The following is a 13,533-nucleotide window of genomic DNA, read 5'->3' on the forward strand; positions in this document are numbered from 1 at the left end:
GCATCATCACGAGGGCATGCAGTATATCTGTAATTCTGTATATCACTCCATTGCCAAGTGTCAACCACATAACATAATTCAATTCCTTTCTGCTCTACAAGTCCCCTCATGTCACGCGACACCACGTGACTTTTCTTTCTTTTCTTTTTAATTCCTGCTTAAATTAACAAATGGGGTTCAAGTTAGTTCAAAGATCGAACGGGTGTATGGTGACAATTTTTTAGCGGTGCTATTGGTTTATGTTTGTCATTTGAGATGGGTTTGATCTTAAATAATGCGAGATTCTCAGGACAAATGGAGGGTGTCATAGATCGCATCATGGATGAACAAGTTTTGCGAAATGGAGCAGGTTTTTGTATTCATGAGAATGAGAATCCTATCGGGGTTTGATTTTTGTAAGTATGGATCAGATCCAAAGTTAATTATGCTTGACAGGGTAAATAGGAGCAACATCTGAATCGCAAGAGAGAGTGTAGCAGCATAGCACCCAAGTCCACTCCCAAAACATATTCTGCATAAACAAATAAAAATTCAAATCTGATTGAGATCCATGGCAGATAGCAGACCCTTTATTCCAAAGTTTCATTTTGCTTTCAAAACCAGGGAAAAAGATTATTTTGGTAATAAATTATTGCATACGGACTCTGCATCCTGTGCCTGTAGCAAAAAAAGGGTAAAGCTTTATGCGGATTAATGCACCGCTAGCAGCTAATTCAAAATAAAAGAAGAAAAAACAAAAACTATTTATGATATGTTGTGTAGGTTTTATGAAGCAGCGTTTACTCCAGTACTCAAAGACCCCCCCGGAGAGTATGGAAGTTATCTTCTTTTTTTCCCCTCTCTTAAAATTAAGTTGAAAGTGTTTTATAGGACGAAATGAGGAAAGAAATTCGTACGAGAAAGGAAAGTGAGAAATTTAGTAGTTTAAGAAATAAGGATATTTACTTTCACATGATGTTACACATAAAACCAGCGTATTTCCTGTTGAAAGAAGAGTATCAAATCTGTCGTTATCATATGAAAACCGTATGTTTCTTTGCGCCATCATTAAGAGGTTATAAGGTCATCAATCGCATAAGCCTAAAATATTAGGTCTTAAATCTAATTAGGTTATATTTAGATTTAACTAAATATACCTTTCAATACAAAATGGAGAGTCAGACTCAAAACTAGTTGGCCAAGGACAGAATGTGTCGTGGTAGACAAAATGAGCCTGCCCATATTTTTAGGATATAATTCGTCTCATCCATGTCACTAAAAAATCCATGAGAAAATGAGAGCTTATTTTATAACAAAACCACATCAAAAAAGATAAACGGTTGATATTGAAACAATATTTAGAAAGAAAGGCACTCACCCACCCATCCCATCTCTGTTATGTTACTCCTTCTCAAGATTTTAAACTGTTATAATTCTTCTACTACCCACCCACCCCTGCACTCCACTTCAACATAAACAAATACTTCTACACAACCATCTAAAATTCCATTTCTCCCTGCAGAAACATCATGGCCTAGCTGTTTCTTGGATCCGGAGATTCTGGGTTATTTTAATTTGTATATAATAACTCTATTTTTTATAAACACAGTAACCCACAAGACATGATTTGGTTCCTTCCCGTTGTTCCTCCCTAGGCTCAAACCTTTCTGCGTGTTCTTTCATTGGAGTTCGTAGCTTAGTTGTAATGCCTGTAAATCCATGGACCCTCTTCTTCTTATGCATTTCCCTTCTGCTCCCACTCCATTTTCTCACAGCTGCTGCAGTGAATCAACAAGGGGAGGCTCTTCTATCATGGAGGAGAACCCTAAACGGGTCCCTGGAGGTATTGAGTAACTGGGACCCAGTTCAAGACACCCCATGTAGCTGGTATGGAGTGAGTTGCAACACCAAGAACGAAGTAGTACAGCTGGATCTGAGGTATGTGGATTTGCTTGGAACACTGCCCACTGATTTCACCTCATTGCTTTCCTTAAGCAGTCTGATCTTAGCCGGAGCCAATCTCACGGGTTCAATTCCAAAAGAAATAGGTTACCTTGTGGAACTCAGCTACTTGGACTTAAGTGACAATGCCTTGAGTGGCGAAATACCAAGTGAGCTATGTTACTTGCCTAAACTTGAGGAACTCCATCTCAACTCCAATGACCTCGTGGGCTCCATTCCAGTTGCAATTGGGAACCTCACGAACTTGCAGAAGCTGATCCTATATGACAACCAACTCAGCGGGGAAATTCCTACCACCATCGGCAACCTTAAGAGCCTTCAAGTCATAAGAGCAGGAGGAAACAAGAACCTGGAGGGTCCTCTACCACGAGAAATCGGCAACTGTTCCAGTTTAGTGATGTTGGGTCTTGCTGAAACTAGCCTCTCAGGTTCTCTGCCACCAACTCTTGGCCTTCTCAAGAACCTTGAAACCATTGCCATTTACACTTCCTTACTCTCCGGTGAAATACCACCTGAACTTGGGGACTGCACAGGGCTTCAAAACATTTACCTTTACGAGAACTCTCTCACTGGATCCATACCAAGCAAGTTGGGAAACCTTAAGAACCTCGAAAACCTTCTACTGTGGCAGAACAACCTAGTTGGTACCTTGCCCCCCGAGATTGGCAACTGTGAGGAGTTGTCAGTGATTGACGTGTCAATGAACTCACTAACCGGAAGCATTCCCAACACTTTCGGGAACTTGACATCATTGCAAGAGCTCCAACTCAGTGTGAACCAGATTTCGGGGGAGATACCAGGAGAACTGGGTAAGTGTCAGCAACTCACACATGTGGAGCTTGACAACAATCTCATCACTGGTACCATACCTTCCGAATTAGGAAACCTAGCGAATCTAACGCTCTTGTTCTTATGGCACAACAAGCTGCAAGGTAACATTCCCTCTTCCCTTTCCAATTGTCAAAACCTAGAGGCTATTGATCTGTCACAGAATGGATTAACGGGTCCCATACCCAAAGGGATATTCCAGCTCAAGAATCTCAACAAGCTTTTGCTCCTGTCCAATAACCTCTCAGGGAGAATCCCCTCTGAGATTGGGAATTGTTCTTCCCTTATTCGATTCCGAGCCAACGACAACAACATCACCGGGAACATTCCCTCGCAGATTGGGAATCTCAATAATTTGAATTTCCTTGACCTAGGGAATAATCGGATTTCCGGCGGTATCCCGGAGGAGATATCCGGCTGCCGGAATCTCGCATTTCTAGATATACATTCGAACTTTCTCACCGGCAACCTACCGGAAAGTTTGAGCCGGCTTAATTCGCTTCAGTTTCTCGATGTTTCCGACAACATGATCGAAGGTGTACTAAACCCCACCGTCGGCGAACTCACCGCGCTCTCCAAGCTAGTTCTCTCGAAGAATCGAATCTCTGGCTCAATTCCGAGTCAAATTGGGTCTTGTTCTAAATTACAATTACTGGATCTCAGTAGCAACAATCTCTCCGGCGATATCCCCGGCAGCATCGGCAACATTCCGGCATTGGAAATCGCTCTGAATCTGAGCCTGAACCAACTATCCGGCGAGATCCCTCGGGAGTTCTCCGGGTTGACGAAGCTCGGGGTGCTGGACATATCTCACAACACTCTCAGCGGAAACATTCAATATCTCGCGGGTCTGCAGAATCTGGTGGTGCTCAATATCTCGAATAACAAATTCTCGGGACGAGTTCCGGACACGCCTTTCTTCGCGAAGCTGCCGCTGAGTGTGCTGGCGGGGAACCCGGCGCTGTGCTTTTCCGGCAACGAGTGCAGTGGCGATGGTGGTGGAAGGTCGGGTCGACGGGCGAGGGTAGCGCGCGTGGCTATGGTGGTCCTGCTGTGCACCGCGTGCTTGCTACTCATGGCGGCGCTGTACGTCGTCGTCGCAGCGAAACGGCGAGGGGACCGCGAAAACGACGTGGAACTAGATGGAAAGGACAGCGACGTGGACATGGCCCCACCTTGGGAAGTGACACTGTACCAGAAACTCGATTTGTCCATCTCTGACGTAGCGAGATGTCTCACTGCTGGCAACGTCATCGGCCAAGGCCGATCCGGCGTCGTTTATAGGGTGGACCTGTCGAGCACGGGACTCGCCATCGCGGTGAAGAAGTTCCGGTTGTCGGAGAAATTCTCCGCGGCAGCGTTCTCGTCGGAGATTGCGACGCTTGCGCGAATCCGTCACCGGAACATCGTGCGGCTGCTGGGTTGGGGGGCCAACAGGAGAACAAAGTTACTGTTTTACGATTATTTACCGAACGGTAACCTGGACACGCTGTTACACGAGGGGTGCACAGGATTAATTGATTGGGAGACGAGGCTCAAGATAGCCTTGGGCGTGGCTGAGGGCGTGGCTTACCTGCACCATGATTGCGTGCCAGCTATCTTGCACCGGGACGTCAAGGCGCAGAACATTTTATTAGGAGACAGATATGAGCCCTGTTTGGCGGATTTTGGTTTCGCTCGATTCGTGGAAGAGGATCACGCCTCCTTTTCGATTAATCCACATTTCGCCGGCTCCTACGGTTACATTGCTCCCGGTAAGTCAATTAATTTTCATCTTTTTTTGAGTTAAAAGTTTTTTTTTTTTATTTTCCATTGATTAACAAGTTTATCCAGTGATATATACATGTGGTGATTTGTAAATAAGGAGAGTGTTGATTTTAATTAGATAATACCGGTGAACGAAGGGGATAAGAAATTTGAAATTGGTAGTGAGAATTTGAGTTTTCCACATGAACGTTGGTGAATGGGGACCGTACGGGAATAATCCATTGTGAAGGCTTTCCATTCATTATGGTTGATGTTTAGTGATTTGTTGGTTTTTGGGTTTGATTACATGTACATCTGATGTACTTGGTGGCAGAAAGTTACAAATCCCCTGCATGCATCTATAATAATTAGACGTAATGTTTGTGTTTGGAGAAGTGAAAGACATGATGATGGTGGCGGCAAAAAAGCCAAATGATGAGGGGTGACAGAGAGGGAATAGGGAATGCGTCCAACCTAATCTGATTAATCGTTGTTGAAATACTTTACAGACAGCAAATGTCTGTTACCTGTGTGTCTTGATAACATGTGGAGAGTATATAATGTTTTGTTGGGTTGGAATCTTGCAGAGTATGCTTGCATGCTGAAAATCACAGAGAAGAGCGACGTGTACAGCTTTGGAGTGGTCCTACTGGAGATAATAACGGGGAAAAGGCCAGTGGATCCATCATTCCCGGATGGGCAACATGTTATTCAGTGGGTCAGGGAGCAGCTGAAGAGCAAGAAGGACCCGATCCAGGTTCTAGATTCCAAGCTCCAAGGCCATCCAGACACACAAATCCAAGAGATGCTACAAGCACTTGGTATTGCCCTCTTGTGCACAAGTAATCGTGCAGAGGATCGACCCACGATGAAAGATGTTGCGGCATTATTGAGAGAAATTCGTCACGATTCTCCACCAGCCGCTGAGCCCCACAAGCCCAAACCCAAAACATCTCAACCTTCCTCCTATTCCTCCTCCTCTGTCACCCCTGCTCAGTTGTTGCTCCTACAATCTTCCTCCAACTCCTCATCCCTTGCTTATTCCTCTTCCTCCGCAGCACCCTACCTCCCTCCAAGGAATCAATCCTCCATTCAAATTTAATGCCTCTTTGTTTTTCAGGAAAAAAAATATATATATATATATATGTGTTAGATGTTTTTAGTTATATTGATTGGTTAATCAATGAGTTAGTTAGTAGTAGTGATTAACGTCAGTGTAATTTGGGAAAGTGTAAAGGTACTTTGAGTATCCTGATTGGATAAGGTAAAAGGTAAAATGAAATGAGTGTACAGAAGCTTAATTGATTGACAGGATTCCTTTTCTTTTATTACTGAGTTCACACAAACTATGGCTTCTGCCACCGTCTTAACTGCACTGGTTATGTGAGGGGGCCTACATTCGTATCCTTATATGGTATAAAATCAAATAGGGGGAGGTTTCCATAAGAAGCTGCTTTCATGAATTCTTGAAAAGAGGGCAATAATATTAATGTGTGGTGTAACTCTGAAAGCCAAAGAGTAAAAGTGGGAGATGTCAGATTGCGCAGGAAGGTAGACTATCACTAGGTACCTTTTCAGCCTTCCATTATCATTGTTGCTGATTATGGAAAAGGAACTGAGTTGGCTTGCTTTCCTTCAACTAACTATCTTGGCCCGCACCATGTGAACAACAACTACGAGCATTCTCCATTCAAGTCTAGAACACTTTTGGGCAAGCAATTACCAATCACTACCACCACACTTTCCGCACATAACCCTTTCCTCTGCTTTCAATACCTGACAACACACAACCATCGTGTCATCAACACCAAATATAACCGCGTTAATGTGCTCAGTTTCTTCCTCGCTTTTAGCCTCTCAGGTTTTCTCAATTTTTCACCCCTCAGTATTATTCAAGACTGTACAAAAAAAAAATTCTTTCTTTCACCAGAGGGTTGCATTTAATGGTGCTTAACAGCTGCACATGCAGATCAATGTGTAGCGGAGACTCTGGCTGTGCCCCCCCCCCCCTCTCATGTGCATGGGATCTTTCATCTATTGCTTTACAAAGAGAAAACAACAAATTACATATGCCTCCTTCCATCAAATAATGAAAATGACAACCAGACATTACCAAGTAATTTATAATTTACTTCCAATGTTATTTTTCCTTACGTGTTACCTCTAAAAAAAAAAAAGTTAAGCGTTGCATGCATGTGTCATTTATTAGAGAGATTTACCGCAGCCATAACAGGTATGGCTGTTCCTGGAGTCGATTTTCACGTTCCGTGTATAGCCCAAAAAGTTTAAACTAACATTCCGAAAAAGTGCGAGCAAAATAAATTACTTAGTCAGGTGATGATGGGTAATACCCTATTAGGGTAGATAAAATGATAATTTTTATCTTGTCCATAAATTGAGAAATATCTATAAAATTATCATAATTAGTTATGTGGGCGATGATTGACTTTCAGTAGCGACCAAGCAAACTAATATTTAAACCTTAAATTCTATGTCGGAAGTTAACCATAGTTTTTTTATTGAATAGGAGGACCATGCCTATCTCAACTTCATCCAAAATTATTTTTTAACAGTTTAAATTCTCCTTTCAATTCAACAAACACTTGAATTTAGTACACCCTCTTAGATCTTGAAATCGAAGTTAACTATACTTTGTCGTAATAAGAGGGAAATAACAGACAAGCACAAAAGTTTGACGGAAATGCTTAACCATATCAAAAGGCACCTTTTGGAAATGACTCCTTTAAAAAATAATTAAATAAATAACACCATAAAATTTTAATAAACATTTTGATCCATTTTCTTTTCACTAGGTCAACAACCCCTCTTCCATATTCCAAACATAATCAAAATAAAAATTAAATAAGTTACCTGGATTCAAATATTGGAGACTGAACACTGTGTAAGTTTTATAATAAAATATATTTCCATCAACTTTTATTTGGTATGAACCTTTTTGCATCCATAATAACACTAATGGTGCTCTAATTTAATATATTTAACTTTAGAAGAGTACACCATTGTATAAAAACAAATAATTAGGAATATAAAAAAAAATGTCAACCAATAAACATAGGAATAAAACCTCGTTCATATAATTAAGATTAACAATAGTCATGTTCCACACGAATACTCTATTATTAATTTAAATTAATTCTTTACTAACCCAAAAAAAGTCTTGTATTTGAAGAATTATTTTTCGATAAATCACTGGTCAATATTATTGATAATTTAAGCATGAGCTTAAATTTCAAATTAAGTAAAAGTAAGAAATGTAAACACCATATAACAATGAAAATCTATAAACTCATTATTTTAAGGTTTTTGATTGGTTGTGTTGTTAATCCATTATGTATAGGTTGAGTTCATGTCTATTAATGTCATGTCTTCCTAATGATCATTCTTCGAACCCATTAGTGATATCAGAGTCGATGACTAGTCTTGGTGTGACCGACTTAAACGAGTTCTTATATTGAAAGTTTTCTGATCAAATAAATATGTTCCTTTAAGATAAACAATGATACAAGTAGAAAGATATTCGTGGTGAAAGCTCAAGGAAGAAGTGTAATGTGAAGTGCTCACACTTGAGAAAAATATTTTGGAAATCCAAATATAAGTCTAAGTCTCACAATGAGTAAAAAAATAAAGTTGAGCATAATGTGTTTTCTAATTTTAAGACTCGTCAAATATCACATGGTCATACCATTGAAAGTCAAGAGCATTCTTATTTTGATAACATGTTTGAAGATTGTAAAATTTGGTTGCAAAAATCAATGTTTGAATAGAAGTGTATAATTCATAATATGGAAAATAAGGAAAAATACTTAAATTTCAATGAATAAATCTTTCATTTTTTGTGATTTAAAAACAATTTATTTACTATTGTATTTGTTATTAGAAACCCTATTGGTAATAAAGACGTAAAGGAATAAGTTAATTTATCATTTGGAAAAGAAAATAAAAGGAATTCTTTCATATTTTGAAGGAATAACAAATTTACCCCAATCGGCACCTCACCTTACATATTCCATTATCATATAAAGTTTCTTTTATATGATACTTTGATTTATTGATGACATGGTACTATTTATAATTCCCTCTATTTTCATTCATACATTTATTCATTTTTATTTTCTTAATATTTTTTTTTGTTATCTGCATTCAGAAATTATATGTTTATTACTAAGGTAGAACAAGTCAATATCATTTTTAGAATTTTATAGAAATGAACTATTTTTTCTATTTTTAAAAACCACATTATTAACGGGTGATAAAAATTAACGGGAGTATTATTTTTCATCCAACTTTTACAGTAACACCAGAAAATTATGATCCCTAACCTAATTATATCTAATTATATTTGATGAGTATTTTTTTCGAGGTGGAAGATAAGAGTCATGTCATAGACTATTCATAATTTCATACCATAAATTTGAAAGATGCATGCATTTAGGAAATAAGTTGGTATGTTTGTTGGATCACAAAAATTGGACTGTATAATTACAACCACTTTTAGATCATTGATTCTGTGTAACCTTTCTTTTACATAGCTATTTTTCTGAAATCATATTAATAACAAAATTTTCAAATGCATAATGATATTTTAATTTATTTTTTTTATTCACATTTAATTCACCATTTCAATCAACATTCAATTATGTATTTTGATTTTTTTTTTAGCGATATGATGTGATAATTTAAGGGTGATTGAAATAGTGAATTAAAAGTAAGTAAAAGAAAGTGAGTCAAAATATCATTATCTTGTCCAAATACACAATTGAACATTATAATCCAACCAAGAATAAATCCAATTAACTTTTTCAAGAGATCACTACCTTTACCTAGAAAATAAGTATAATAAGGAACAAAGAATAGGATTATTATTTGTTTTATTTTTTACTTTGATCCTCGGAACAATCTCGTTTTTGTACCAAAATCTCAATTGGATCCTCAGATTTTAAGTCGTATCAATTGAGTACTATTTTTTTAAATGTCTTCCAATTTGACCTTTTTCGATAGTGCAACATTGAGGAGGTTAATTTTGTGTCACGTGTTAGCTCTAGTTTTTTTTTTAGTTTTTTTTTTAACTTTTTTTGAATTATTTAAAAAAAAAAACTTTGCCACATGTCAATTTATGATTTTGCAACATAACATTGTCATGTGAAAATCTTAATTTGGTCCTTATATTTATTATTTGTCTCAATTTAGTCTTTTTTTTGCTAAATTGGAGCAATTTCTTCACTTCCAGATTGATACCAAATTAAACTTTTATATAAATATTACAATCATACTTTTATCATACTAAATATATTTAACTAAATTAAGTTTATTTAAATTTGTATTTTGCATTGAACTTTATTTAAAATATCTTTTAAGAATTTCTAGACAAACATTTGAATTTTGTAATTGTTATAAATCTGTTTTAAAATTTTATATTTGAATTTATAAAGTTGTTTTTATACCAAATCTAACATATTTGTCAAAAAATTATTGATATATAAATATTTAAAACAAATTTTAAATAAAGTTCAATGCAAAATATAAATTTTAATGAACTTAATTTGGTTAAAAATATTTATTATCATAAAAATATGATTTTAATATTTATATAAAGGTTAAATTTGGTCTCAATTTGGAAGAGATGAAATTGCTTCAATTTAAAATAATAAATATAAGGACCAATTTAAAATTTTTCGCATAACAATGACATGTGGCTGAACATCAATTTGACACGTGGTAGGATTTTTTTTTTAAATTAAAAAGTAAAAAAAATACAAAAAAAAACTTAAAAATGACACGTGGTAGAATCCTAATTTCACACTTGTGATGAAAAACTTATGGTTATCGTGAGGTTTTGCTTGTAAATGATAAATGGATGCAAACAGAGGTCTATGCATATCATAGTTATGTCATACATGTCAAATACATATTATTTATACAATGTCTATGAAACATTTCAACCTGATTCTTCTTATTTAAGAATGGGCAAGTTTTTCAAAATTTGAATGATTTATTTAAAACATAAATAATATCAAAGGAAAGATTAAATAGAATAACTATTATATATATAAAAAAAAAGTAAAGACTTGACTTTATTATCAAGTAAAAAGAAATATAAAAAGAAATTGATATAATAATTTAAGAAGTGGTTTTACATCTTAAAATTCCTTAAGCATATACATCAAAATAAATTACTAATGTTTTTATAAAATAATTTTAATTAAGTTAAAAACGTCTCAACCTAAAATTTAGTTTGGGTTTTGACATAAATTGGACTGGCCCTATCTGTGATAATGTGTCATTGTTCCTGGAGTATAGAAAAGCCTTTTATTTTTGTTTGGAATTTGGACAGTGGCATAAAATTATTAGGTCTGTGAATGTTAAGAAAGATGACAAGTAGTTTATGGGTTGCTTTAGATGGTATCACTTAATTACTAATAAGCTTGTACGAAAGGGAGTTAAGTCATTCAGGAATACTATAGGGCAGCTTGCAATTTGGGTCGAATATTGACCCATTAGTTCTGCTTCTGCTAAGTGGGTCGAAGGATACCAATACTTATTGGGCCATATAATCCTAGCATAACGAGGGGCTTTTCTTTCCACACCTGTAAAAATTCTGGGCTTTCTAAAATGTAAAAAATACATCCCTACTGAGAAGGTAATTCCAAAATCTCGAGAATTCTGGCGTGGAGGAAATTGGACCCCACACCGAGGGGCATGAACTTTTTAAACACAATTTTCTTATACTTGCAGTGGACAAAAAAAGAATCTAATTGTTTTAATGGGAAAAAGTCTTGATGAAAATGCACCCAAAAAAAAATCTAATTACATATTTGGACGAGGTAATTTAAAAAAATAATTCATTTATTTAAAGAATTGAAAAAATTTTAAATTAAATTTATTTTAATGTGACGCTTGATAAATTTGTCCTGTTTATTAAAAAATATGTAGAAACAACATGAAAAATAACCAAACATTCATCTATATATCAGTTATGTCTAGGTTTCATTCAAGAATGTAAAGAGAAAATAACTTGCATAAAAGTGCGTAGAGTTGAATAGTGATTACACATTGTTATTTGTTAGTTTGATTAAATTCAAAGGTGGAAAGAATTTTTCTGGGATACCACATAATCTTCAATACGAACAAGTGTCCAAAGTTATTAAGACCGAAGTAAGGACCACTCTAAAAATAAAGGCACCATATCCATATCAAACATACAAGATGCACCTGTCTCAAAAAGGCATTCTCATGTCACTTCACATACTAATCCTTACATTTTTTATTTTCCTTTTTTAAATTTACATAAATATAAATAGAATACAAAAATAACTAAATAATGGTACTATTTCATTAAGTTATATTAACTTCCAAAACACTGATTGTTTAATTTAATTAAATACTTTTTCTTTATTTTATCAAATTTTATATGTTTTAGGCAGCATATAATTACAATGTGATTCAGAAGAAATTTTGTGGCTAATGATGCATTGGTGAGTGTTTCTCCAGACATGTTTTTGCAGAAGTGTCTCCTCCTCCATCATAGCTGGAGCCTCTTTGACGTTTACTTTTCGCTAGAAACTGTGGTTGTTGATGCTGTACCCACCTTCTGTGTTTTGTTTGTTTTGGATCGTGTTCTTATCCATGTTAATCAACTCCAGTTTTGTTTTGTTTTTCACTCACAATAGATAAAGTAAATCGCAAGACTCAAAAACACTAAACCTTATACTCAACGAACCAATACATAATCACATTTATCATGTGCAAAATAAAGACAGTGTGTTGAGTGTAATTTTATAATTCAGAAACATAACTGTACGGAAAGGGACAGATAGTTTCCCTGGAAGAAAAAAAGAATGTATCTGTTGCTTGCTACTGTAGGCTCTGTTGACACTACGACATCTCTTGCTTCGTATGCAAAGGATGTTTTTTTGATAAGGGTTTCCAGATTGAGGCAGAAGAAGCCCTAACTCGTAGTAAAAAGAATGGTTTGTTCCATTTGCTTGCATAGTCTTCCATAATACGGTTCTGGATTCCCGTGTAGTGTAGACCATCACTGTCCTTTATTCTTTAATCGAATGTGGTGGGGATCGCTTTGTTGTCACGCAAGGAACCCTCACTTACTATTCTACCCTTTCTCAATATTATTATCATTATTCTTTTGAAAACAAAAGATCCATATCTTCTGTCACTTCACACTTCCACCAACATCCATTTCCACACTAGCCTACCAACATCATAAACTTATTTTCTCAAGACCCATGTGCTCCCTTCTTTTCTCTTCTTGTCTACTTTCGGATGCTCTAAGATTTAATAAAATCATGACATTGACCGTTAGTTTTCAACCATTTTTTTCCTTCAAAAACCTCTTTTTTATTTATTTTCTCCATCCCCGGATGGATATTGCACTTATACGTTCAATGCTGCGGCTCTAAGGGAGTTGAAATCATTTAATACACCTAAATTTATTGTCTTAAAGATTTTATATTCAAAATGGTGATAATTTCTTATATGATTAGATTTAGTTTTATTTGTGTTGTATCTTGCGATGAATTCTTCTCTCAAAAATTTATTAGTGATATTAGAACTTACGGTTAATCCTGGTAATCGATTCATATGAGTATGATCTCTGTATCAAACACATATAATATAAAAACTCATAAACTCATTTTTAAAAATTTTAAGTTATAAGTGGTATCGATCTTTTATATAGTTGAGATTAAGTCTCTTTAATATTATTATATATTCCTTTGTTAACTACTCTTTAAAAAATCATCATCAGATTATCTCATCTCCCTTTCAATATTCAACCAAGAAGAGAAAAATGTTTGTTCCGCATTGTATTTCCCAATGTGCAGTTTCTAAAGCTCTCTTTTTTTTTTCAAGTTTAATCGTGGGAAAACATGGTTCACTGTTAACTGGTCTTGATTTCACTGTATTATAGTATTCAACCAATTATTTTATCTGCAGTGCAAAATTAAGTGGGGACACTGCGTATGCATTAACTATTCTGTTTTT

The 13,533-nt window shown here is 35.7% G+C and overlaps 1 protein-coding gene across 1 annotated transcript; it reads left to right on the plus strand.

Annotated features, from left to right (window-relative positions):
* The first annotated feature begins 1,352 nt into the window (after nucleotides 1–1,352).
* On the plus strand, nucleotides 1,353–5,843 carry LOC114178200 (uncharacterized). Its single transcript, XM_028063967.2, has 2 exons — nucleotides 1,353–4,523; nucleotides 5,103–5,843. The coding sequence occupies exons 1-2, from the start codon at nucleotides 1,685–1,687 to the stop codon at nucleotides 5,615–5,617; spliced, it is 3,354 nt and encodes a 1,117-aa protein (XP_027919768.1). The 5' UTR covers nucleotides 1,353–1,684; the 3' UTR covers nucleotides 5,618–5,843.
* The last annotated feature ends 7,690 nt before the right edge of the window (nucleotides 5,844–13,533 follow it).

Source organism: Vigna unguiculata, chromosome 3 (genome assembly GCF_037176805.1).
Source record: "Vigna unguiculata cultivar grain cowpea cultivar isolate G323 ecotype 2 chromosome 3, ASM3717680v1, whole genome shotgun sequence".
NCBI classification, from domain to species: Eukaryota; Viridiplantae; Streptophyta; class Magnoliopsida; order Fabales; family Fabaceae; genus Vigna; species Vigna unguiculata.

Coding starts and splice junctions, on each gene's coding strand:
- LOC114178200 (XM_028063967.2), top strand. CDS start 1,685: ATGCCTGTAAATCCATGGACCCTCTTCTTCTTATGCATTTCCCTTCTG. Junction 4,524..5,102: donor CTACGGTTACATTGCTCCCG/GTAAGTCAATTA, acceptor GGAATCTTGCAG/AGTATGCTTGCATGCTGAAA.